The sequence below is a fragment of the Rosa rugosa genome, chromosome 6 (assembly GCF_958449725.1).
Source record: "Rosa rugosa chromosome 6, drRosRugo1.1, whole genome shotgun sequence".
In the NCBI taxonomy this organism is placed as follows: domain Eukaryota; kingdom Viridiplantae; phylum Streptophyta; class Magnoliopsida; order Rosales; family Rosaceae; genus Rosa; species Rosa rugosa.
Window position 1 is genome coordinate 2,654,720 of NC_084825.1, and position 24,487 is coordinate 2,679,206.

Sequence of the window (24,487 nt, forward strand, 5' to 3'; positions counted from 1 at the left end):
TCCATAATTTTTCTTTTAATTTAATAAAAGTTGCACGAAATCTTAATTCTCAATTCAATACATTCCTTAAATATTGCTCTTAAAACGGAGCACTAAAAGTAGTAAGATATTATGACATTTGATTCAGCGCCCCTCAAAAGCTGAATTAATGCATCTCAAAGATGGATTAGTTGCTTCGAATCTGTTGCAACACAAAATTTGCAGCACCAACTAGGGCTGCGACAATCCCAAAGGAACTAGCGAATATTGCAAGCAAGGTCGTCCATGACATCTCCTTTTGATTCACCAAGAGATCATTTAAAGCTCTATGTTGCTCGATGAATATATCTCCAGGCCTTTTATCTTCCAAGTTCGTTTTATCTAGGCAATCAGGTGGCACAACCTTTGTCACATCCTGCAGGGAATACTAGCTAGGTTAATTAATCCAGCGCAATGAAAGATATACACCTAATTATCCAAAATAATCTCATGTTCTTTGTGTTTATAGTTTGGGCTAAATACTGGTTACTACCCTGTGGTTTAGGTCTAAAATCAATTCAGTCCCTAGACTTCTAATTTCATCAAAAACACCCCTGCAGTTTCAATTTTGATCTAATAGGTCCAATCTGTTAGTCTTCCGATAATTGAGTCATTTAACTTATTGACGTGGCTCATATATGACCTATGTTTTATGATGTGGTGTTGAGGTGGCATGCATAGTCAATTTAGGAGTGGGTGTGTCTCACTATTACAAAATCTATCAAATAAAAAGTTTTTCATCAAATAATCCAACTATAAGTTGAACCGTACCCATAGCAGAATATTAACGAATTGGACCTATTAGATCAAAATTGAAAGTATAGGAGTGTTTTTGATGAAATTAGAAGTCCATGGACTGAATTGATTTTGGACCTAAACCACAGGGTAGTAACCAGTATTTAGCCCTTATACTTTTGTACATACTTGCATATGTTGTACGTACAATTGTACAAATGCATGCAGGTGTTTTTGTTGTGATGCAGATGATAAATAACAACAGGTTCAGATAATCAAGTTGACATTATAGGAACGTACTGTTGGGGAACTCAAAAGTTCACAAAGACATTAATTAATTTGTGAAATCAAATATATATGTTGTGGTAATTAAGTTAATCTCATACATGCAGATTTGAGGGACCCTTTGGGTTCGTGCGTCTGCGGTGCAGTGGATTAGTCTGACTTTCGCCGCAATGACGGTCAGGGCCGGTCTTGAGATTCTAAGGCCTGAGGCAAAGAATTAAAATGTGGCCTCCTATATAAATTTAAATATATAAATATTTATTCCTACATAAATTTTGAGAAATAAAAAACTAGTTAAACCTAAGTGATTGAAAAGGAAAAAAAACAAAAAAACTGAATGGGTGAGCAACCTAGGTTCGATTTGGGCCCAAGGATTGACATTGACAAGTTGAAGGAAAAAAAAAAGACAGGAGGGAGACTCAAACCTTGGTTGGCCTCCAGAGGCTAATTAAGATCACTCCCGCTGGAGCAACACTTCGCTTGGTGTTTGTAAACGCAAAACATTTTTATATACCTATTTTGTATCATATATACAGAACTTCCGAGGCCCCCCCGGAGCCGGTGGCCTGAGCCGGCTGCCTCAGGTGGCAGCCCTCACACTACAAGAAAAGTAGTCTACCACAACATCACAATAACAACATGCTCTAAATGTTCGTTGTTACTTACAGTATTCGACAACGAGCAAATAATGTGCGTTGTAGTAAATCATTTAATACCACACGCGTCATTTGCACGTTGTTAATTTGGTTATCAACAATCTACTTTGTGTGTTGTTATCTGCAAGTTGTCAATTAAGTTATCAACAAGCAGGTGTGCACGTTGTTGAAAATTTTTCAGAATGACAACATGTGGCGAACGCTGTCAAAACTTTGAGATAAAAAAAAAAAAATTGGTGAGGGGAGCTGTCCGTTTTATTCTAAATTTTAGGAGAAATTTGAAATTTGGTTGACCTACCTTTTACAAAGCCACTAAACGCCCTAGTCGAAGCCAAAACTCATTTGCCGCCACCAAAAGCTCTCGCCTCAGTCGACGGTGACCTTCATAATGTTCGACGGGCTCGGAGCCACCTAGTCGTTTCAGACTTCAAGCAGTCCTTCCCTCCCGCCATCAACTCGTCTCCAGGTACCAATCGCTCTTCATTCTCAGTTTTCAATTTCAAATTCTCTCAAAAGCTCAGATCTCTCTCTCTCTCTCTCTCTCTCACTCGCAGCGTCTCTCAGCTCAGCTCAGCTTCTCTGTCTTTGGTTCCCTTCTGAAGCTCAAGCTCAAGCTCTTTCTCAAGATCAGCTCCCTTCGATTCCTGCAATGCTTCTCCGATTCTGATTACAGGTACTTTTTTTTGACTTATTGTTCGTTCATGGTAGTGTTTGGTTCGAAAATTTTCGGAAATTCCACATAGCCATATACTCAATTGAATGGGAAATTGAGTATATGGCTTTGTGGAATTGAATGGGCAATTGAGTATATGGCTTTGTGGAATTGAATGGGCTTCTCTTATTGTATCTGCAATTGATTAAGAAAGTTTAGTTAGCTGCAATCTATGACTAGTTTTCTGCATTTTGAGAAAATAGGTAGAGTAGAATAGCACGGAATTTTGACATTTATAGTTCTGCAAATTGTTTAGTTTCGAAAATATATGAGGCAAATTGGAATAGGCTAAGTTTAGTGTGAGAATTTGCCTTTAGCTTCTCCTTTCGATTCAATTCATTGTTTAGTGAGGACTGCAATTTCTGCTTGTAGGGTCAAGAGGGGGAAGAACACGGTGGCTTTAACAAAGTAGCATTTTAATCTTTCATTGATTCTTAAAAGCCAGAAGAATTAAACATGAAGTTGAAACTGGACATGAATTTAGCTAACCGAAACCATAACTTGGACCTAGGCTGCAATTGCATTACCTGCACCACTTTGCTATAATGACTAAATCTGTTTTGGTTTCTCACCCGGCTCATGCTTCTTGGTATATCTTAATATCTTAAGATTAGTTACTCTTGATTTGTCATTCCTTCCTTTGATCTTCATCCGCAGGTGTGGTCCTTGAATGATTATAGCTCCAAAATATATAGAATTGTCACAGAAATATCACGATATTATATTCTTGAAGCTTGATCGTGACCAAGAAAATAAGGTTTGTCATCTGTCATGTTGAAATTTTCTTTGACATCATTATTTTTGTCAGGTGCCAGTGCTCTTATCTTATGTTTATTTTGATTATTGTTAGCAGCCATTTGTCTCAGTGCTATTTGTCTACTACAGTCTACTGAACAATCTAATGCTCTTGAGTTGATTAATTTGTTTTTTCCTTTCGAGCTTCATTCTTTTCTCAGTGTAGGTACTCATTCACTGCACTTTTTTTTTATCCTGTTTTTCATCTATGATGAGATTTTTTTATAGTCTACATATATCGACTTATTATCCTTTTTTTTTTCTCTTTTCATTCGTGCAATTTTACAATCCATTTTATTTCTTTATCAAAAGCAACCAAAGTGCCATACACTACAACAAGTAAATAAAGATACAATAAATCCCACAGCAAACTGCTGATACTATCTAGCAAAGGCGATCAGACTATCATTCCAATTAAACTGTCAAGGCTTTTTCTAAATTCCGTCAGTTTATCTTGAGTTTCTCCTTCCTCATTTTTCAGTGATTCTGATGTATTAATGAAAGATTGTTTGCATTTATCTCCCTTTGCAACATTTATGAAAAAACAAGGCATCTGGTTTTCTTGACACATATGGTATCACATCTCACTTCTCACTTGTATGGGCGTAAATGTTATAATGGGAGTTATGTCTCATGCTCGTTTAGGATGAGAGTTTAGAATTTTATAATCAATAAAATAAGTGAGGCAAAACTTGCAAAGGATCTCTGAATTGAGGTAAGCATCTCTTGGATTAAACCTTCTGTCTCAACCTTCTGTGATGCCTTAAGTTGCCTGGTTGTGGATTTTCCTACCAAGAAACGTGCAATTGACAAGGTCAAGCCAGCAAATGTGAAATCTCAGATAGAATGGGACAACTTTGTGAAATACAAACTTGGTCCTGAGTTTCGGGTAAATTTCTCCTTCTATTAAATGCTTTTTGGACACATGGTATTGCATCATTCATGATCTGTTACAGAACTTCTATTAAGAGGCCACTCAGGAGGTACAAATCTGCTCTTGAAACTTGAATGCATTATTACTCTTCGGATTCTGAAACAAAACACAGAAACTGCCAATTATCTAGAACGATTCTATACCACCTCTTGCAATTGAATTCATTTGTACACTTCATCTCAAAAGCTCCTGTATTCTCGACTGCAAATAGCCATTGACATCTTCTGCTACATAATTGTGTATGACATTGTAGTTTACTATTAAAATATGACTTATATTGTTTAGGGGATCAAGTTATTGATCTGATAGTAGTTGGTACGTGGTATACAAAATTATGTATTAAACATGAGTGGGCGGAATAGTCTGGTATTCGATATGCCTTCATACCATCTTCAAGTTTTTTTTTTTCCTTTTTTTTTTTATGGGATATCATCTTCAAGTTGGAAATGTGAAACTACTGTGTTTTTGAGTTAAAATAAAAAAAAACGAGTTCTGGTATGCGATGAGTTGTTCAGTTGCAAGACTTACTGCATATGACTATAGGTATTACTTTACTTGTGGACCTGTGGTCATGTTGTGAACTACGAATTAAGATAGATCTGATATGCAGTTTCTGGCTTGTGCTTAACAAATCCATTGGGAATGAAGAAGCATAATCTAATGTGTCTTGAACTAAATTCAGGGACCTTCTCAACAGAACATAAACTTAGAGAAAATGATAAATGCACATGCAACTACTTCTCAGGTATGTAATCTCTGCTATAATTGGTAAGATTTATGAATTTTAGGTGAAACAAAATTCACCTATTGTCATGCTATAACAAGAGAGGAATTTCTGCTTTGAGGTTCCTGGACAACAATCATTAGTCATTACAGTCTAATTATCATTTTAGAGTAGGGCTATGCTTTGAAGAATAAAATAGAATTGCTCTTGGTAAGCAACTAGGTACTGTACGGTACATGTTCAGTTTTAAGTTTTATCCTCTTAATCTACTGATACAATAGCTATTACTTCCAGAAACTGTGTGAGCAATATTACAGTTAGATGTTTAAACCAATATTTCTCTCTCTTAATTTCTTATATTTGTAGTCACAACAATCAAGTAGACCAATCAATGCTCCAAGCAATGATCTTGAAAATAGAAGATGTGCACTTTTGAATTGGAACAATTATGAAGAAGATGAAGTGGTGGCTGAAGGGAAGATCTCTTCAACAAATCCAAGTACAAAAGTTCATTGTGTGCCTCTTGGACGAGATTGTTGGAAGGTTTGGGTTGACGTGGTGTTTGATGAGTATCAGACTATGGAAGTGTATAGAGCAACCATGGATGCCAAACAACTTGGTGAAGCTGTAGGAAGCACTCTTGCATGGCCCAAAAGCTCCATTAAAATGCTCCCTTAGTAGTTGAAGTAGCAGGTACATTTTGCTTTACTAGAGAATTTATGTAGGTGAGGGAGTACCATGCATGTTTTGTCAATGCTGATGAACAAAGAATCCAGTACTTTGTCATGCTTGTTTTGTAAAGAACATATGTATAAGAGAATGTGGCACTCCTAATGAAATGTAAATTTTTCATACAAGGTTAGTGTGTACTAATATTGGCATGTGAATGAGTTTAAGTAATGGTGAATGTTTAGAGGTACAGGAAAGCATAACCCAGCAAATTGGGTGCAATAGTATGTACTGAAATTTTATAACAACGTATCCATTAATATGACAACGTACCGTGTATGCTGTCTAAAATTTATGACAACGTGCAGAGAATGTTGTTAAAACTTACAACATGCGCTTGAAACGTTATCGAAAATTTATGACAACGTGCATAGCTCATTGTTGAATAATTACAACAACATGCTTCGCCTCTTTTCGACAACGTTCAAAGCTCGATGTTAAGGACTCGGGGACTTTTAATGACTTTGGCATCTACAACATGCGGCAAACGTTGTCAAAAGTTATTGACAACGTGAATTGCATGTTGTTAAATATGTTTTTTCTTGTAGTGTCAGGGCCGGCCCTGATGACGGTGTAGGTGTTGGGATACCACTGCATGGGTATGTGCGTTACTAATCTAACTTCCCGATAAAAAAAAAAAAAAAAGTTAATCTCATGCATGCATGCATGCATGCATCTCCAACAATAAATAGGGGATCTATATATCCCAAATATCCCTGAAGAGAAAAAAATGTACTGCGTATGAAAACATATGAGAAAAGGCTGTACATATTTACCTTAAACCATTTCAAATCTCGTTTCATTCGAATTGCAGGTCCAACCATCTCATCCCATTGAAGGGGTCCAGCTACCTTTGCTGCTAAATGCAGTATGGTGTTGTCCCTATCGTCTTGTGCAGAGAGTATGGAATGCTCATCTGCACCCAACTTATCTACCAGACTGAAGATACTCCACTGATGATACATAGCTCCAATGTGGAATACATTCCGATCGCGCTCATCTGTTTCAATTATCAAAGCAGGATCGGAGGCTATAAGCTCAGCCAGGAACTGAGCATTTCCACATTTAGCTGCAATGAACAATGCATTTGAAGGCTTTCCTTTTGAAGGAATTGTTAAGAATATTCCTTTAACCGTCTTCTCATCTTTCTCTGAAACTATTTTCCAAAGTTGTTTTAGTACTTGAAGGCCAGGAGATTCGAGCTGCTTTCCTAAACCTTCAAAATTTGAAAGAGTAGATTTGAGAGTTTGAGTTCAGATTCTGTATAAGCTGAATACATCATATGAACGTACACTATTACACACAAACACAAAATATTTAAGTTGAAATGAATATATATAGAAGAATTCCATGCTTTTAAATGTGAACTGAGTCAATGTGGCAACATCAGTAAACGAGGGAATTGAGATGCAATGAGGAATGAAACTAACAAATGTGAAGGAAGCATTTCAACATTGCTGATCTAAATGCTTTAGGTTTCCCAGCCAACAAATGGAATGCTGTTTCACCACTGGTGTCACGAGCCTCTGCAAGCTCCCGGTATTCAAGAAGCATTTTCAATGCTAGTTCTGCAGTAAACAACTGTTGGCATCAGTGGGAGCATGAAACATTAGAAATCATAGCATAAGAGCTAGGGAACAGAGAGGGTTAACATAAGAAACTCATATAATTGTTGGAGATGCACAACCAAAGGCATGTAATTAAGTAATTAACTGAAAAATTCTACTCTCTCTATCTCTCTCCCTCTCTCTCTCTCTCTCTCTCCCCCTCCCTCCCTCCCCCCTCTCCCTCCCTCCTTTACATTTGCTTACCGTACAAAGAAGTGTCAGTTCTGTTGATGCAAATGAAAAATGTTGCAACTCGTTCCTCTTGTTCAAGGTCTTCGATAATTTTAGGGTACAGAAACCATGCCATCTTGCTATGACCACGAAAAGTGGCTAAACGAAGAGGTGACCATCCTTCAGCACACTTAAGTGTTGCCATGAGGGGATCTTTTTCCAGCATGATCTTTGCCACTCGTACCTTTCCCGCTGCTACAGCCAAACAAAAAGCTGTATTCCCCTTCTTGTCCAGCAAGTATAAGTCATCCTCTCTCAACAACTCCAGCAACTTCTTCATAAAGTCGCAATGTCCTTTAGAGGCCACAATATGAAGAACAGTCTCTCGGCTTTCTTTTTTAATAGAGGCACGTATAATGGAGCCATCTTCATGCATGATTTTGTTAGCCGCTGGCCAGTCACCTCCTGTTGCAGCTTCGTGTAGGGGAGCACACAGTGTGCGGTACTTATCTGTTCAAGTAAGGTCATTGTTAATTAGTTTGAGATGCTTTTCTTTTTTACTTTTTCTGTAAAGATTTGGAAAATGAATACATATATATGATTATAAATTAAACTCATAATTGAAGAGTCAAGATGATCTGAACTTATTGAATATAAGGAGCTACCTATAGCCTTAGTCCCTGGTTTTGAAATAGTATCTCATCAACGCAATCTGCCCTCTTAGCTGCTACACGTACATTCATGAATGGTTGGTTCTCATCGAGTTTAATGTACCTCAAAGATAAACATTGTGGCAGCTACTAGCTAGGGCTGTAGTGTGGACAATGTCATGTGTGTCCTACTCAGGGCAGCCATTTTGTTTGGTAATTATCGAACTGATCGAATATCAAATGATATTTTAAATTTGGTAAACCGTTTTTGAGTAATCGAAATCGATAAAACCGAAATCGAATATTACCGAATTGGTTTGATTTTGGTAAATACCTAATCGACCGATTATCTAAATATTAGTTATATATACTCTAGTTTTCAATACAAATACATATATAATAAGAAATATAAACATAATTATTTTCATAATAATATAACACTATTACTAATACTAGATTAATACTACATTAACTTGGTAAAAAATTGTTAAATAATTAGTTTTATTGAAAATAACTAAAACTTGATGTCATATATATGTACATATGAGAATTATAATCAGATAAGTAGATGAATATAAAGTTTTTGACAATTTATCAAATTAAAATTCTACTATTGTTCATTTTAATTTATATTCCAACTATATAAAAACTTATTGTAAAGTTGGTAATACTGAAAACCAAAATATTGAATTTGGTGTTATGATTAGATACCAAAAATTTTGGTTGGTAATTGATAGCTCAATTTTGAAACCGAAAGCCCTGATTTTGAAGTTGGTAAGGCATATAATGGATTTGAATCGACCGAGTGACAACCCTAGTCCTATACTATATCCTTAATTACAGTGATTCTTATATACATGTCAATTACATCATTAATGCTGCCACAGGGTGCTTTCAGCGATTCATGCGTTAATTGTCCTATGATGATCCATATGAAAATGATGAACTAAGATGAGCCATATCATATAAAAATCAATTCCATATGACAATTAATTTGTAAATATACAAGTTAATTACAAAAGCTAGCCCTAGTACTCATAATGACAAGGGGGAAACTTACGCGAATCTTCAAGCAATTAAGTGAGTGGAAGCTGGCTTGCAACGAGGCGGAGGGATTGCAACTTTCATTTAAGAGAAACAAAAGGAAGTCCGTTAATTTCTATGAGATACAGCAAAGATGCATGCTTTAGTTGTTTTAAATGATCAGAGAGCATTGCAGACAATTGCAATAAGATCAAACACAAAAGTAAAATTTTATATTACCAACTACGCATGCAGCCATTGAGATGAAACTGAAATAAAGTCTGAAATCAGCAGCTTCTGTATAAATGAAGGAGTCGTTCCCAAATGTGTAGTAATGAGTGCATATATATATATATATATAATGCTGTTTCAATGAGGCTGGTCTAAAAATGTTGTAATAACTATGACACCTGTGAAGCGCAATTGTTCTCTGTTAATTGTACGTTCATGTGAAATCCTAAAGCATAGTTGTTACTTAAGATTGAAGTTGGCGGGTGTGGGCCCAGTGGCGGAAGTCGATCTTTTCGCGTTCCGAAATGTAACACCTCCTCATGAGTCGTTCTGAAATGCATGTTGTAGTAATAAAGTCAAAGTGTAGGGAGACTGGAAACCTTACTAGACAAATGCCTGCGTTAGGTAAGTGGTGGTCCATGTCCGTCTTTCAACAATAATATTGTTCTTTTGTTGATCATGTGAAAATGACACATATTGTTTTGGAGAGGTTCTTGCGTGGGGCAGCCGCACCGCGTGCACGTGGTGGTGCGGCTGACCAATCAGTGTTTAAGTAGGGGGGTATTTTGAGTATTTCACATTTAAAAACCAGAGACAATTCTAGAACAAAGACAAAAAAACTCTGAGACTTGATTGGGCAGCCGCACCTAAGAATTAGTCTATTTTTTGTAATAACTACTCCACTCTCCTCATGACACCTTGGCCAACAGATTCGAGACCGGGCCCAGTGCAAGTGTGCGTGGGCACTGCGTGCAACTGGAAACTCTGATAACGAGTGCAAAACTGGAAAGTCAACAATAATGCGTGAGAATAAGACCTTCCCAAATATTCATGGTTGGGCTGTTTAAATATTCATCTGGGACAACAATTTCATTGTCTTTGACTAAAGTTTCTGCGTAACTTGGAAATTAGGCGAATAGAGAGTTATGGCTAATTCATTAGCCTTGTACTTGATAAGTTTTGACAGATTCAAACTTTACGAATTAGCAATTCAATTTTGTGAGAGTGCTGATTGATCATTCACATTTTCTTTGAATGATTGATACTAAACCAGCTTTATTCCTAGTAGTACGTACCTAGTTATAAGCTCACCCTACAAGACTCAGCAGTCAGCACATTTGCTAACACTTTGTTGAAAAAAAAAAAAAAACACCTTTATCACTAAATTAAATGGTAGTTAGCAAATAAATTAACTTGCATGGTGGGAGCCTATTTTAAAAGTTTTCATAAACTTAGCTCTATTAGAGTACAAGGTATAGTTTCCCTTATTCGGTTGGTTGTATAGAAGATTTCATGACTATGACCACAACTATGATCATTCAGGGTTCCATAGTCTTTACTTTTCAAGTTGGATACAAGATTGCAAATGATACCCTAGGCTACATGGGGGAACACCTTTATAATCTTTTATTTAGTGAACAAGTTTATGAAAGATTATCATCTTATATACTAATTTTTCAACTTATTGCTTTCTTTCTTGTTTTGCATCGCTTCTGATGTTAATGGTGTTAAAATACATTCCAAATAATGTATTGATGTTATAAAACCATGAATTTCTTACTTTGAGCCAGGGCCGGCCTTGCTGCTGGGCAGCATTGGCGACCGCACAGGGCACAACAAAGAGGGGGGCACCAGATTTTTAAAATAAGATTTAATATATATATATATATATTTTGCAGAGATGATCTATACATTAGTACCTAAAAACTGAACGGTTGAGATGTGGATATGCGACCGAAAAGTGACCCTAAACCCTAACCTCGCTCTGAAATTTCAAAGCGATGCCTCGCTCTGGATAGGATCTGATATATATATATATATATATATATATATATATATATATATATATATAATTAATTAATTATATATAGCAATACGTAAGGAACGTTAAAAAAAAATTACAGATTTCTAAACGCGATTATTCCAGCATCTTTTCTTCTTTCTTTTTTCAATTGCACGCATGATGCCATTATTCCAGTGTCTCTTACTCTCTCCCAAACCTTGAAATCAAGCAAATTCTCTTTAAATTGGTTTCAATGGTTGTTCAATCCTTCAATTTCTTCTCATCATTTATCATCACCACTCTTTCTCCTCTCTATACTTATGTTCATCTACAGTGTTCATATGAATTCTTCGGGTTTCCATCAATGTAGGCTGAGGTACAAATCAAAATACGTATAGGTGTTTTTCAATTTTGATTTTGGGTTACTTGATTTCTGGGTTTTGTTGATTGCTAATTCGTTTTCAATTTTCAATATTAGGTGCAATTGGAAGTTAGAGTTTCAAGTCGATCTCGAGCAGAAAAGGAAAAACAAGGAGCAAAGTTGATTCCACATTTTATTGTTCTATGTTCAAGTATTTACATTCAAAGTTTAGTAGACTGATGTTTGGCTTCTCTTTAGAGATCTCAATTATTGAAGAAATTCTTTTTTTCATTTAATTTTATTGATGTATATATATTTTTCGCCCAGGGCCTTGAAAAACTTAGGACCGGCCTTGCTTTGAGCTTGTTGCTCCATTTAAGTGTATAAAAGCAAGATACGAACGCACACAGATTCAACAATATACTGGATCTTCAAAAATTAAAATTCATGACTTTTATATATACAATATCTATTTTTGAGAAATAAATGGTTTTTTCTTTTTAACATTAAACGTTTGGCCATTTTTTGGGTTTCAATTCTGTTTTTTTTTTTTTTGGACAAAATTTGAATTATGTTCTTACATATATATGTACCATGTACATATTTCTTCTGTAAAATCCCAACCGTAAGCCCACAAGAGTAATATATATTGCAAATAAAAAGGATTCATAAAAGAGAAAAAAAAATTGAGAAACTAAAATCAATTACTTAATTAAATGCATGTGAAATTAAATAAGGATAAAGAGGGGAAGTGAAAACTTGTCTTTTAATTGTATTTATTGTTTAAAATATTTTTTTTGAATGAAATTTGTTAAAAATTGTTTAAAATTTTTAGATAGTGGAATACACATGACATACAATGAATAAGGAAGGTAGAAATGGGAAGGTTGAAAGGGAAGGTTGCTAGTATTTCTCTAAAAGCTAATGCTCATCCATAATTAACTGCTATGGTTGGTTTAGTTCTTTAAGGCAATTCCAATTAGGTTGATCAAGGCCTCAACAAACATTTTCTTTGCTGCATATTCGTGGGCAAACGCGGCTGTTTGAGAAGCTTCAAAATTCTAGAGCAGTTAAAAACTTTTGAAATGAAAGAGGAAGAGGAAGATAGAGGGGACATAGAGGATTCAAAGGCTCAATCTGGGAGCGAGGTATGGTTGGGTGGGTTCGCCAACGAAGAATGGGTACATTCGGCGGCGGAGAAAGTTATGCTCGTGGTGGGTCAAAAACCGTCTGGAGAAGAGAGAGGACGAAGAAGGGAAGGAGGAAGAGAAAGAGACGGCGGAGATCCTCAAGTCAGCAGCATGATCGAACAAAAAAAAAAAAATTTAAAAATATTTTTAATATATATTGACTAAAAAAGAAATACAATTAATATTGTAATTAATGAATTAAATATAATGAAAAGGAAAAAAGACCAAAAAAGAAAGAGAAATTTTATTCACACACCTTTAAATACTAAATACACATATTTTTTTCATATACCCAACATCTTGTTTTATAGGTATATAAAATTACCAAAAGAGAAATTTATATCAAAAATAGAGAAACATAGTTGGAACATATTTTATTATTTTGTCAAGCTAGTATGATGTCAATATATATGAATATATGGCTAATTAGTATAGTGGCTAGGTTTGTTATTGTTATTGGAGGAGTACTGGCGTCTGTTGTTCTCTAGCTTGGTTCTAAAGTGCATATAATGCTCGATCTTGTCGTTTCCTTATTTGGCTATGTTGTCAATTATCGAGTGCATATAATGAAAAAAAATATATTGATAGATGCTCTTGAAGAAAATCTGCTGAATTTTTTCCTTCAAAATAAGGCTCACATGGTGTATAGTGAACCGAATATATAAGTATGGTATTTTGATTCTGCAAGGTGATTTTAAATAAAGGAAATTTATTTTGAGTTGGAAGATTGAACTAGTAATACCTGGCTTGTGTGTGCTAAAACTGTTATTTGTCTTTTTGAGATTCAACTATAAAGTTTTGAATATGAAACACATAATGGTTGAATTGACAGGAGGACAAGTATGTTTAAATTAATGGCTTGTGGATTTTAGCTTGACAAGTTGAACATAGCAAATTAATGTTTTGTGTCTCCAGCTGCAGCGTCTTCTAGTAGCTGGTTCTCTTTTGTGTTTGCAGCTTTTCTTCTGTTGTATTTTTCTTTGGTGTTAGCTTTGGTTGTTGCCTTCGTTTATAAAATTTTCAGTTGACCAAAGAGGAAAAAAAAAATGAATGTTTAGTGGATAGATATGGTGCATTGTGAATGAGGATAGTTTAGGAAGCTTAGGGTTGTGTTTTTAGTAAAATGTTAAAATCAAAAGTTAGGAAGTAATGTATTAAGTAGGAGATGTGTATCTATTATTTAGCAATGTGTGAATAAAATTTCTCAAAGAAATACGATCAATATTATAAATAATGAAATAAATATAATCAAAAAATAATAATTAAGGTGGACCCCGTTAAGAAACACGGATAACCATAACTTTTGGTGGTGGCATCTGCTACAGAGAATACCTTTTTATATTCCGTATTTCCGTGACTGCAACATATCTAATGATTTTTAAATACAATTATCCGTATCTTTTGAAGCAAAAGATGCCGAAAAATGATAGTGTCCTATGAGGCTTTTTCTAGTAACCAAGAAACATTTGTTTAAATGATATGTCATTGGACGAAGAGTTTATTTACGGATCATAACAAGAGAAATTTTGATAGTTGGGCAGTACTTCTCTGACCTAGCCGCACGCTAGGGTTTACTCTCAATCTTTGGGAGATTAATCTTCCGTCCACTTCCATGGATGTCCTGAGTTGGAATTGCAGGGGAATCTGCAACACAACTACTACAAGGGCGCTGAGGGATTTGATCACACAGAATCAGCCTCAGATTGTCTTTCTCTGTGAAACAAAAATCAGTACTTTGAGGGATTTCAAAGCTTTGCACAAGGATCTAGGGTTTGCGCACTCGAAGGAGGTCTTGAGCGTGGGTCAGGTGGGAGGCCTGGCGTTCTTCTGGACAAAGGATGTCGATCTGCATGTGCGTACTGTCTCTGCGCATCACATCGACGCATAAATTAGGGGTGCACCTGGTGAACCGTGGTGGAGAATAACAGGGTTCTATGGTCATGCAAGGACAGGAGATCGTGGGGATTCTTGGCAGCTTCTCCGTGATTTGGCTGATTTAGATTCTCTTCCTTGGGTGATAATCGGCGACTTTAATGAAATACTGAACAATAGTGAGAAGTTAGGAGGACCTTTGCCTAGTGAAAGACAGATGCGGGGTTTCCGTGATGCATTGGGATATGGTGATCTTGCTGATCTAGGGTTTCAGGGTGCAAAGATGACCTGGTGGAATTCTGAGACTCAAATACGTTTGGATAGAGCAGTTGGTACCTCTACATGGAGTGACATCTTTGGTTATTCAAGGGTGAAACACTTGCCGCCCAGTGATTCTGACCACGTTCCCATTCTGTTACAAGCTAGTTCTGTACCTCTGCCCAAGCGTCCTAAGCGGCACAGGTTTAAATTCGAGTCCTTTTGGTTGCAGCACCAAGAGTGTGATCCTCTTGTGTTATCTAATTGGAAAGCATAAGATGGAGGTGCTCCATGTTTGTACTAGCAAGAAAGATCATTAACACGAGATGTGCCTTGGAATCTTGGCAGCGTGATACATTTAGACTGCGTCAAAATCAGATGGAGGATATTCGGAGCAGATTGGAAGTGCTTATGAATGAGCCGATGTCTGAGGCAGTTTACAATGAGAAGAAAGTTTTAATGATTTCTTTACAGGATATTCTGTCGCAGGAAGAGGCATTTTGGAAGCAACGGGCCAAGGTTACTTGGTTGCAAGAGTATGGAGAATATTGTGACTTCATATTTTTCAAAAACGTTTACTACCACTGATCTTGATGTTGACGCAATTAATCTGACCTTAGCGGCAATTCAGCTGTGTGTTACTAGTGATATGAATCAAAAGCTATGTGCCCAGTATTCAGAAGAAGAGGTCAAGTGTGCTTTATTTCAGATGTACCCAACGAAATCTCCTGGCCTTGATGGTATGCCTCCATTGTTTTTTCAGCATTATTGGGAGGATATTGGGAAAGATGTTACTGAGGCAATACAAAGCTTTCTGCACACTGGTTCTTTGTTAAAATAGATAAATTTTACTCACATTTGTTTGATACCAAAGGTGCAGAATCCTGAGAATATGGAAGACTTACGACCTATTGCACTTTGTAATGTTATTTACAAACTTTGTTCTAAAGTAATTGCAAACAGACTGAAGGTTTTCTTGTCATCTATTATTTTTCCTTTTCAGAGTGCATTTGTGCCTGGGAGACTGATCACGAATAATATCCTAGTGGCTAATGAAGTAGCTCATTTTGTCCATAACAAAAGGGAAGGTCAAGTTGGGTATATTGTTTTGAAGTTGGATTTGAGCAAGGCCTATGATCGTATGGAATGGGTATTTTTGCACAAGGTTTTGGAGAGATTTGGCTTTGCTTCTACATGGATAGATGTTGTTATGCAATGTGTTTGCTTTGTGAGGTACTCTTTTCTGGTTAGAGGGAAGCCTAGAGGCCTGGTAATTCCAACTAGGGGTTTGAGACAAGGGGATCCATTATGATCACCCTATCTGTTTCTTATTGGTGCAGAAGGCTTCTCGGAATTGTTACAACAAAAGCAACAGTTGGGGTTATTACCTAGTATTGCTATTTGCTCAGGAGCACCATCTATCAATCATTTGTTATTTGCAGACGATAGTATGCTATATGCTCAAGCTACTCCGGAAGCTTGTTTTCAGATCAAAAATGTTATACAGACATATGGAAGGGCTTCAGGTCAGGTGGTTAACTTTCATAAAAGCTCTGTTGTGTTTAGTAAGAATGTTGCAGATTGTGAGCAAGATAGAGTGGCTAATCTGTTAGGTGTTGAAGTGGTGGAGTCCCATGAGAGATACTTAGGTCTTCCTACTTACATAGGACGTAAGAAAATAGCTACCTTCCTTTATATAAAGGAGCGGTTAGCTGAAAAACTGAAGCATTGGCAAGGCAAGATGTTGAGTGGTGCTGGTAATGATATTTTGATCAGGGTAGTGGCTCAAGCTCTCCCTAATTATGATATGAGTGTGTTTCAATTGACAAAAAAATTTTGTGAAGATCTTGAGCAGATGTGTGCTAGATTTTGGTGGGGGAGTACAAATGATAAACGTAAAATACATTGGAAGAAATGGGATGATTTGTGTCATGCCAAGGAAGAGGGTGGCTTGGGTTTTCGGAGCTTATCAGAATTTAATTCTTCGATGTTGGCGAAGCAAGCTTGGCGGGTTGTCTCTAACCCGGATACTCTTGTGGCACAATTGTACAAAGCTAGATATTATCCTAATGGTTCTTTTTGGAATGCAGAAGAACATGCTACTCCTTCTTATTCTTGGCGTAGCATTTTTTCTACTTGAAATTTATTGATTGAAGGTGCTCATTGGCAAATTGGGAATGGAAATAATGTTCTCATGTTGCGGGATTCTTGGATTCCTAAAACTATTACTCATAAACCACAGCTATTGGGACCGGTGCAAGATAATTTGGCCAAGGTGAGTGAATTGATTATTCCTCCTAATTCTTGGGATGAGTATAAAATTCGTTCCACTTTTATACACTCAGATGCAGAAACTATTCTAGCAATTCCTTTGAGTGCTAGAAGTCCGGATGATAGATTGACTTGGCATTTGGGGAAACAAGGTATGTTTACTGTCAAATCTGCATATCGTCATGCTTTCTCTAAAACTGCATCTATTCTTTCTCCTTCTGTTGTGAGTAATCAAAGAGTGTGGAAGAACATTTGGCATGCCAAAATCCCTAGCACGGCAAAGGTTAATGCTTGGAGGATTTGTCATAATATTCTGCCTACTCTAGACAGATTGGCATCAAAGAATGTTATTTTAGAATCTCAGAGTTGTGTTTTTTGCAATGAGGTGGAGACAAATATTCATCTTACCAGAGATTGTGCTTTCACTAGAGAAGTGTTGTCCACCAATTTGCAAATTGCTGGCAGTTGTTTTGGGGGGGGGGGGGGGGGGGGGATTCTGATCAGATGGATGCTCTTAATTGGTTGAATTTGTGTGTTGGGAAGTTATCAAAAACAGACTTTGATCAATTGTTGCATTTTATTTGGGGAATTTGGAAAGAAAGGAATGATAGGGTATGGGAAAACAAAATCACTTTAGCTCGTGATATAGCTCTCATGTCTTCTGTCAGACTGAGTAACTTTATTTTTCACAATACAAAATTACATGGTTCTCAGGGAACTAGGAAAATTTTGAAGTGCCAGTGCCCTCCTGTGGGTTGGTTGAAGGTAAATTTTGATGGAGCTTTTAGTCCGAGCTCTGGCAAAGCAGCAATTGGTTTCTTAGTCCGTGACTCTCAAGGGACTTTTTTGGGAGCAGTGGGGAAGGTAGTTACTCGAGTTCAGTCTGCTGAACATGTCGAGCTCTTGGCTTGTAAGGAAGCATTTGGTTATGTGATGGAACATGGTCTATGTCCAGTAATTTTGGAGACTGATTGTTTGGTTTTGAAGCAACAAGTGTGTCAAGAGGAGCTGCAAAATTATTCTATTCTTGGAAGGTTATATGAGGACCTCAGACAAGATTTGAAAGAGGTGAACCAAGTTAGAATTATTCATGCTAGCAGAGAGGCAAACATGGCTGCGCACAAATTGGCAGCTCATGCTGCAGATTTTGATCAAGCTTTCTTTTGGTCTAATATTCCTTCCTTCATTCAAGATGTAATAGAATCTGAGAAATGTATTTCTTAATCTGTTTATTAGTTATCAATAAAGTCTAACAAGTAACACCATTCAACTCAAAAAAAAAGAGAAATTTTGATAAATGACCTATTTTACGTTTTTAAATTGATTTTTAACCATGTTTTATCAAATATTTAAAAAATGGCCATATGAACGGATCAAAAATTTTAGTTACCCCTATTAAAATTCTGTATAACTCATCTACTGTAAGACTCGAATAAGATATATTATACCTTTTGCATAATTTCCACGAAGATATTCAGAGGAACTGTCAGCTCCTTGTAAGTTACCTCCTTGCTTCTCATATGTGGATCCTCAATTCTAGAGGCCTTTCACATTCAGTTTACAAATCAGCATCATGAGAAGTGGAGATTGACACCATGTCTTCAAGCAATTAAACCAAGTCAAGTCTGAATTAGAATAAATCATTATCAATTCTTTCAAGCAAATCAAGGCCAGATGAAGATGCTCCCTTCGCTTCCTTTTTCTTTTGATCCGTCGCCTACTTTGGCCCTGACTTGAACAAAGAAATTAGTTTCAACAAGGGGATTAAAGCTCTCAAAAGGTCTTCATTTCGCAGAAGAAGGGAAGATTTTATATGACTTTTGATCCATTCATAGGGTCATTTTTCAACTATTTATTAAAAGGTGGTTAAAACTCAATCTGAACGCGTAAAATAGGAAGAAGACAAAGTCCAGTATCATGCACAGTCCATGTTACAGCCTTCCTATCAATTCACATTCTACATGAACTAGTACTATTAGTCTATTACCGTACTACGTACCAGCTGATCGACTGGTCATCAGCCAGAGTTCTGGTTCATGCCAACTGTAGAGTTGTTTTGAACATATTCATTCGTCGAAAGATGGGTTCTTCAATTGTATCTAATTGAAGAACACTTTTGATCAAAGGGCTTCACCTGTCTGGTGACTCGATCTGGTCATTAGCCAAATTATTAGCTACCGCCATATGCAATTATATTTAAATACTAACCATCTAGGCAAATGTTCTCACCATCTGTATCTCCCAAAACTTTGTCTTCGCTTCATGTTCAAGCAAACCTCAACACCGCCACCGTCATCAAAGCTGCAGCTCTGAAGTAAATCTCATTCACGCTTGTCTAGACCCTCGTCAATATTTCCTCTTTTTTTAAATACGACTTCCTTGGATTCCTGCTAGAAACAATTGTGTCGCCCAAGACAGACAAACTAACCCAAATCCAACTCCGGTGTTCAAGAGTTTGGACGAGCAGAAGGGTACTCTCGCACAAGCTACTTTACAAACGACAGAGAAAAAGACAGTAAATCCTGTTCCAGCAATACTGGCAGAAAACTGGGTCGGAGCTAAGGAAGCTCAGGGCCAGATTTTTGAAGTGAATGAATTGCTGATTTCCCATTCTTCTTTCTGTCGATCATTTTAGATAGAAGGCTCTCGCAGTTGTGGAAATAGTTCCTCGTGTATAGGTGTCTGTCTCTGCCCTACCTTTTTTCCATTCTTCTGCTTTGGCATCCCCCTTGTCTTGAATTTTTCAGGACTCTTTAAAGGAGCAACTGTAGTCCCATGCATCTTCACTGGAGAACCATCAAATATTGACTCTTTTCCTGAACTGGGACCTATCAAAATACGGAACCAGAACACAATGCTTTCCCAAACTAGCTGAGCTTTTCAATGAGTGAAACTCCGCAACAACTGAAAGGAGATGCTTCATCTCAGTCCCTGTACCCCATCAAGTCATATAGTGAAGTTATATCTAGTCCACCTCTCTCTGCTTCACTTTCTCCGGACATGAGCAACTGCGCCATTTTTCATGTCGTAGGAAGTGCTCAGCAATCCCAGAGCTGATCGAAAAGCATTGAATCTCGATGAACATCTTGCAGATCAGTGAGTGCAGGCTTTTCAATATCCGAGGCAGGGTCTTGGCAAACCAGTTAGACTCTGACAATCCACTTATTTCTCTCCATGGCTCCTCACATTGCTGAGGCAACATTTTTAAAGATTCCGACTTTGTATTTCCTGTTTTGCTTCATAACTCGGCAGGAAGGGTTGGGAATCCTTAATGATGCCCATGTTCTGTTCTTGTTGCAAAACAAGCCCATGAGGGTAGCCATGAGAGGCCATCAGGCAAACGTTATCCACCACGAAGCTAAAGAGAAAAGAGAAACCCAGTTAAGAAAACTAAACTTCTCTCTCTTTTTTGTGCTTGGTGCCTCTTCAGGCCACCATAAACTGATCCATCCCAGGACTCAAAAATTCGAGATTTTATTAGAATTTGGTGTTATTCGTTTTGAGTGGCACCCAAATTAGGAGGATTGAAAATCACAAAATTAGATAGTTGTTTGATAAGAGGATAAGGGGAGTTCTGATCTAGAATCCAGGTTGGATTTCTCATATCAGACAAGATGTGTCAATTTGTTTTCTTCTGGTCTCTGGCCTACATCCAATATAGCTCTGTGCACCTTCCGAAACATGATTACTTCTTCTAGTTGTAATAGGGGATAATGGCCTGATATATCGTTGGAAACCAATTTGTGTTGTGTCTGGCCGAATTCTAGTTGTAATAAAGTATGATTTTTTTTTTTTTTTTGAGGTAGGGCCAAAACGGCTGCCTTAAGCCATAACCATTAATGAAATCATAGGATACAAGGGGGGGGGGGACATAAAGCCTAAACCCCAAATTATAAGGAGCCTTAAGAGAACATTCCGAAATAATATCAGAAGTCCCTACTAATATTGTGTATTCTATCACGCACCAATTAGCAAAGAATGCACATCTGGCTACTCCATTTGCTTTACAAATTTGGCGACATACCGGAAAGATAATGCTCACGCGGAGCCATAATAGACTAATAATATCAACTTTCCAACTATGTTGCCACCAAAAAATAAATCCGGTGACACTTGGCTTCATTCTGCCACTAGGAGGCTGCAACCATTTGACAATGCAAGAAGTTTGCCGCCGCCCTAGGCCAGACAAGGCACTCAAGGTGCATAAACCGGGACAACGTCCACCTCGCCCTACAAACCTAGAGTAGGACATTATTATGGGCATAAAGCCACCTAAAGACACTGAAAAATAAATTAAAATAGATAAATAAACTGAAAAATAAATTGGGCCTAGAGCCAAAGCCCAGGCCCATATGATACCAAGCCCAAGCCTAAAAAGAGAATTGCAGAAGGCACGACGCATTCCTCTCGTCCTGCCGCCGACAGCTCCATCGCCGCCCCCTTGACGCCGTGCAAGGGCAGTCTGACCCTCCAACCTTCCATTATCCCCACACCGGCAAGACGCGCCACCCCATCCCCGATCCGAGCAAAGCCGGCCGAACCCAACCAAAGCAAACGGATCCGAACGAAGATCAGAGGAACCCAGCAAATCCGCCACCGGGTCTTCACCGCCAACAGACCGCCGATCCCGCCACCCCAAATCTAAACAACCACCAAAGAGTCTGTGCACCGCCCGAGGATAGATGGACTCCGATCCCACCTGCCTGCCCCCGCCAACGTCAGAGTCTGCAAACGATCGGGTTTGCGCCGTCATCCCCCTGCAACCTCTTCTCCGACTGGACCGTGCACAACCAGACACTCGGTCCCTTCTGTCCCGTCCGACGACGACGCCGAGAGGGCGCGCCGCCGGACAGGCACTACTGCTACTTTGCGTTTTCTCTTAGCTAGGGTTTTTGGCTCTCTTGGAAGATCGTAATTATTCTATTATTATAAAGTATGATATTCTAGATGTCCTAATCTGTATCTAATTAGGATACCTTGTACTTCAAGATATTGTACATGTAATCTTCTACATAAAAATATCCATATTATCAATGAAAGTATCTAAAACTCTTATCCTAAAACATGTTATCAACACAAAACCCTAACCATTAATCAATTAGTCAAAACCCAGACAAATCCTAAAAATAAAAAATAAAAAAATTAAATAAAATGTTAGCCTGGCTAGCCCTCGCATAGCCTCCCATCAACCTTTTGCACCCGTGCGCCTAACCTCGCTGCCCCATGCCTAGCTAGTCTCACTAGACTGCCCTAGTGCCCTACCATCTACACCAGCCTTGCAGACCCCACACAACAATCACCACGCACAGCAAGAGTCTTGCCTCAAGATTGAAGGCACCGTTACAATTCTATCTCAGGATCGAAAACATATCTGCAATCCTAACAAGTAAGATTTTCCAAAGGTTCTTGCTTTCTTTAAATTCTTGCTTTCCGTACTTGGGGATTCTAATATCCCTTTTTCTACCTCCCACCTTTCTTATAATGTGGGATTCTAACCCAAACTGTGGGGGTTCATACTACTCTGAACAAGAGGTTCGTTGAGAAATTGAATATACTATGAACAAGAAGTTTGTTGAGAACATGACCAAACGACAATTCAAAACATCATTGTTTTGGTCTAATCCAAAATTCTAGTCAATTTCTTGGTGGCGAATTATGCTAAAAAATTTATTGGTTTCGTGGAAGCACTAAAGGCTCCTAAACTAATTTGTTCTTTGTTTTCCCTTTTTGGGATGCCAAACTTGAACAAACTCGACTCTGCTTTATTATGCACTACTCAAATGTATGGTTGGAAATAACCGAACGAATCTATGGGTTCAGCACTTTGGTAATATCCGAGACCCCCAACTTCTGAATTGCGTAAGGCCTCACAGGCTATAAATCAGTGCTTCAGTATTATTCGGAAATCCTCAGCATTAGATCTATGCTAAAATCATGTAATCAGAGCATTACAGATGAGGAATTGATTGAGAATATTCTCTACACCTTGTGAAAAAAGATTATAATGGCACACCTAAGAGAGATTGTCGTGAGCGAAACTCTAAATCTAAGGATAATCAATTCGGACGTTTTGCTCTATCTAATCGTTATACTCAAGAAGGAAACCGCCAAAGCCGTGGTGGAAAGAGAGGGATCGCCGCCGCCGCTTGCCATAGGGCTTGCAATATACGCACACATTTTGCGCCTCAATCACGATAAGATCAATTAACTATAAATCGAGTTTTAATGTGAAGTGTGTTTCCAATGTGAAGCAATTGATCATTGGGCAAAAACGTGTCATGTTCTGATTTAATAATTGCTATCTACAAAGCTTGAAGGGAAGCAAGAAAAGCCTATCATGCAGAACATGAAGACAAAATGTCGAGCTCAAGATTACAGATTTTTGACTCTGCCAATGTCAAACGGCATAGAAGTCGCTGTTTTTTATCAGAACCTTTTATTTCCAAGAATGATTGTAATAACATTTGCCATATTTTATTACTGAACATTGGTCTTATCTTCCCTTCAAATAGGCTCATACAAAATGGATACGATGTCTAGGCTAGAGTTGTAAGAGATACGTGTACTTAAGCGAGCATAGCTCCACTGAAATCTCTTCTCTTCTTACTTGGTCGTATATTTGTGTTGGAGTTACCGAAAGAAGTTGAGTGACTACCATTGTTAGTATTAATAGTTTTGGATTAGATATTGTTCTGGAACTTTGATGTATTTGTTGGCTTAATAATGAATAAAATTTGAGTTTTTATTCCCTTAATTTTATTTTCGAGACATATTCCTTTGTGACAACTGTGAAAGGCCCATCAGATATAAATCATATAATCCAAGGCTGTGTAATGACATAATTTGTTTTGCCCAACGGCACCATAATACACGCTCCTAGAGCTCTTTAGAGATATTGGAGCCAACGGATATCATATATAATTTTGTATAATTATACATGATATCAACCCTATGAGATAGTCGACTTGCCACCTCCACCTGTATAACTTTGTATCTTACACTTCTGTAATCGAGGTTATATTGTTTTCATCTCAACTCAACTACAGGTTACTGTTTTGTCAAATCCTGATCCTGCAAATACAGGGTTTGCCATCAGAGGTGCAGACCCTGTATTTGCTGCTGATTCTAGGGGTCTCAACTTTAAGGACACGTTTTCATATATATGAATACCCATGTTGTGAGTCATGTTCACCCAGACACCCAGTCAATTCCTTAATTTAATTGTGTCAACTTCCATTGAATTTAAATTCAGTCGTAAAGAATAACGAGAAAAGTAACTTCAACTGCCTCATTACTATCCACCCTTAAATTTAAATTCAATGATAGCTAAACACAATTGAATCAAAAATTAACCGAGTAGATGAACGAAACTATTGTTTGCAATCATCACCTGAATTAATCACGTGCTTATTAACTTCAGCGACCATGACTTTGGAACAAAATAATTCCTACTTATTTCTACAGATAGTAATGCATCAAGCC

General features: G+C 37.6%; 2 protein-coding genes across 6 annotated transcripts; one reads left to right on the forward strand and one right to left on the reverse strand.

The window, feature by feature from the left end:
• LOC133716031 (uncharacterized) lies at positions 1-20,513 on the reverse strand. 4 transcript variants are annotated; one of them, XR_009849315.1, is made up of 9 exons: positions 19,235-20,510; positions 19,005-19,156; positions 18,454-18,733; positions 9,077-9,137; positions 7,400-7,876; positions 7,019-7,156; positions 6,365-6,804; positions 1,140-1,242; positions 258-394 (listed from the first exon to the last, which is right to left on the reverse strand). XR_009849315.1 is itself a non-coding variant. In XM_062142765.1 (8 exons), exons 5-8 carry the CDS (start codon positions 7,800-7,802, stop codon positions 167-169), a joined length of 1,209 nt encoding a protein of 402 aa, XP_061998749.1. In that variant the 5' UTR covers positions 7,803-7,876; positions 9,077-9,137; positions 18,454-18,737; positions 19,005-19,156; positions 19,235-20,513; the 3' UTR covers positions 1-166. The 4 variants fall into 4 exon arrangements, 3 of the variants coding, with proteins under 3 accessions (XP_061998749.1, XP_061998748.1, XP_061998750.1); XM_062142765.1 differs by lacking the exon at positions 1,140-1,242 and having other exon boundaries at positions 1-394; positions 18,454-18,737; positions 19,235-20,513; XM_062142764.1 differs by lacking the exon at positions 1,140-1,242 and having other exon boundaries at positions 1-394; positions 19,235-20,511.
• LOC133716032 (uncharacterized) lies at positions 1,641-5,704 on the forward strand. Of its 2 annotated transcripts, none has more exons than XR_009849316.1 (5): positions 1,641-2,160; positions 2,249-2,367; positions 3,064-4,090; positions 4,818-4,880; positions 5,226-5,704. XR_009849316.1 is itself a non-coding variant. In XM_062142767.1 (5 exons), the coding sequence occupies exons 3-5, from the start codon at positions 3,077-3,079 to the stop codon at positions 5,535-5,537; spliced, it is 462 nt and encodes a 153-aa protein (XP_061998751.1). In that variant the 5' UTR covers positions 1,641-2,160; positions 2,249-2,367; positions 3,064-3,076; the 3' UTR covers positions 5,538-5,704. The 2 variants fall into 2 exon arrangements, 1 of the variants encoding a protein (XP_061998751.1); XM_062142767.1 differs by having other exon boundaries at positions 3,064-3,163.
• Positions 20,514-24,487: the final 3,974 nt, after the last annotated feature.

Coding starts and splice junctions, on each gene's coding strand:
- LOC133716032 (XM_062142767.1), top strand. CDS start 3,077: ATGATTATAGCTCCAAAATATATAGAATTGTCACAGAAATATCACGAT. Junction 3,164..4,817: donor ATCGTGACCAAGAAAATAAG/GTTTGTCATCTG, acceptor AACTAAATTCAG/GGACCTTCTCAACAGAACAT. Junction 4,881..5,225: donor CACATGCAACTACTTCTCAG/GTATGTAATCTC, acceptor TTATATTTGTAG/TCACAACAATCAAGTAGACC.
- LOC133716031 (XM_062142765.1), bottom strand. CDS start 7,802: ATGCATGAAGATGGCTCCATTATACGTGCCTCTATTAAAAAAGAAAGC. Junction 7,157..7,399: donor AACTGACACTTCTTTGTACG/GTAAGCAAATGT, acceptor TGTTTACTGCAG/AACTAGCATTGAAAATGCTT. Junction 395..6,364: donor GAGATTTGAAATGGTTTAAG/GTAAATATGTAC, acceptor TATTCCCTGCAG/GATGTGACAAAGGTTGTGCC.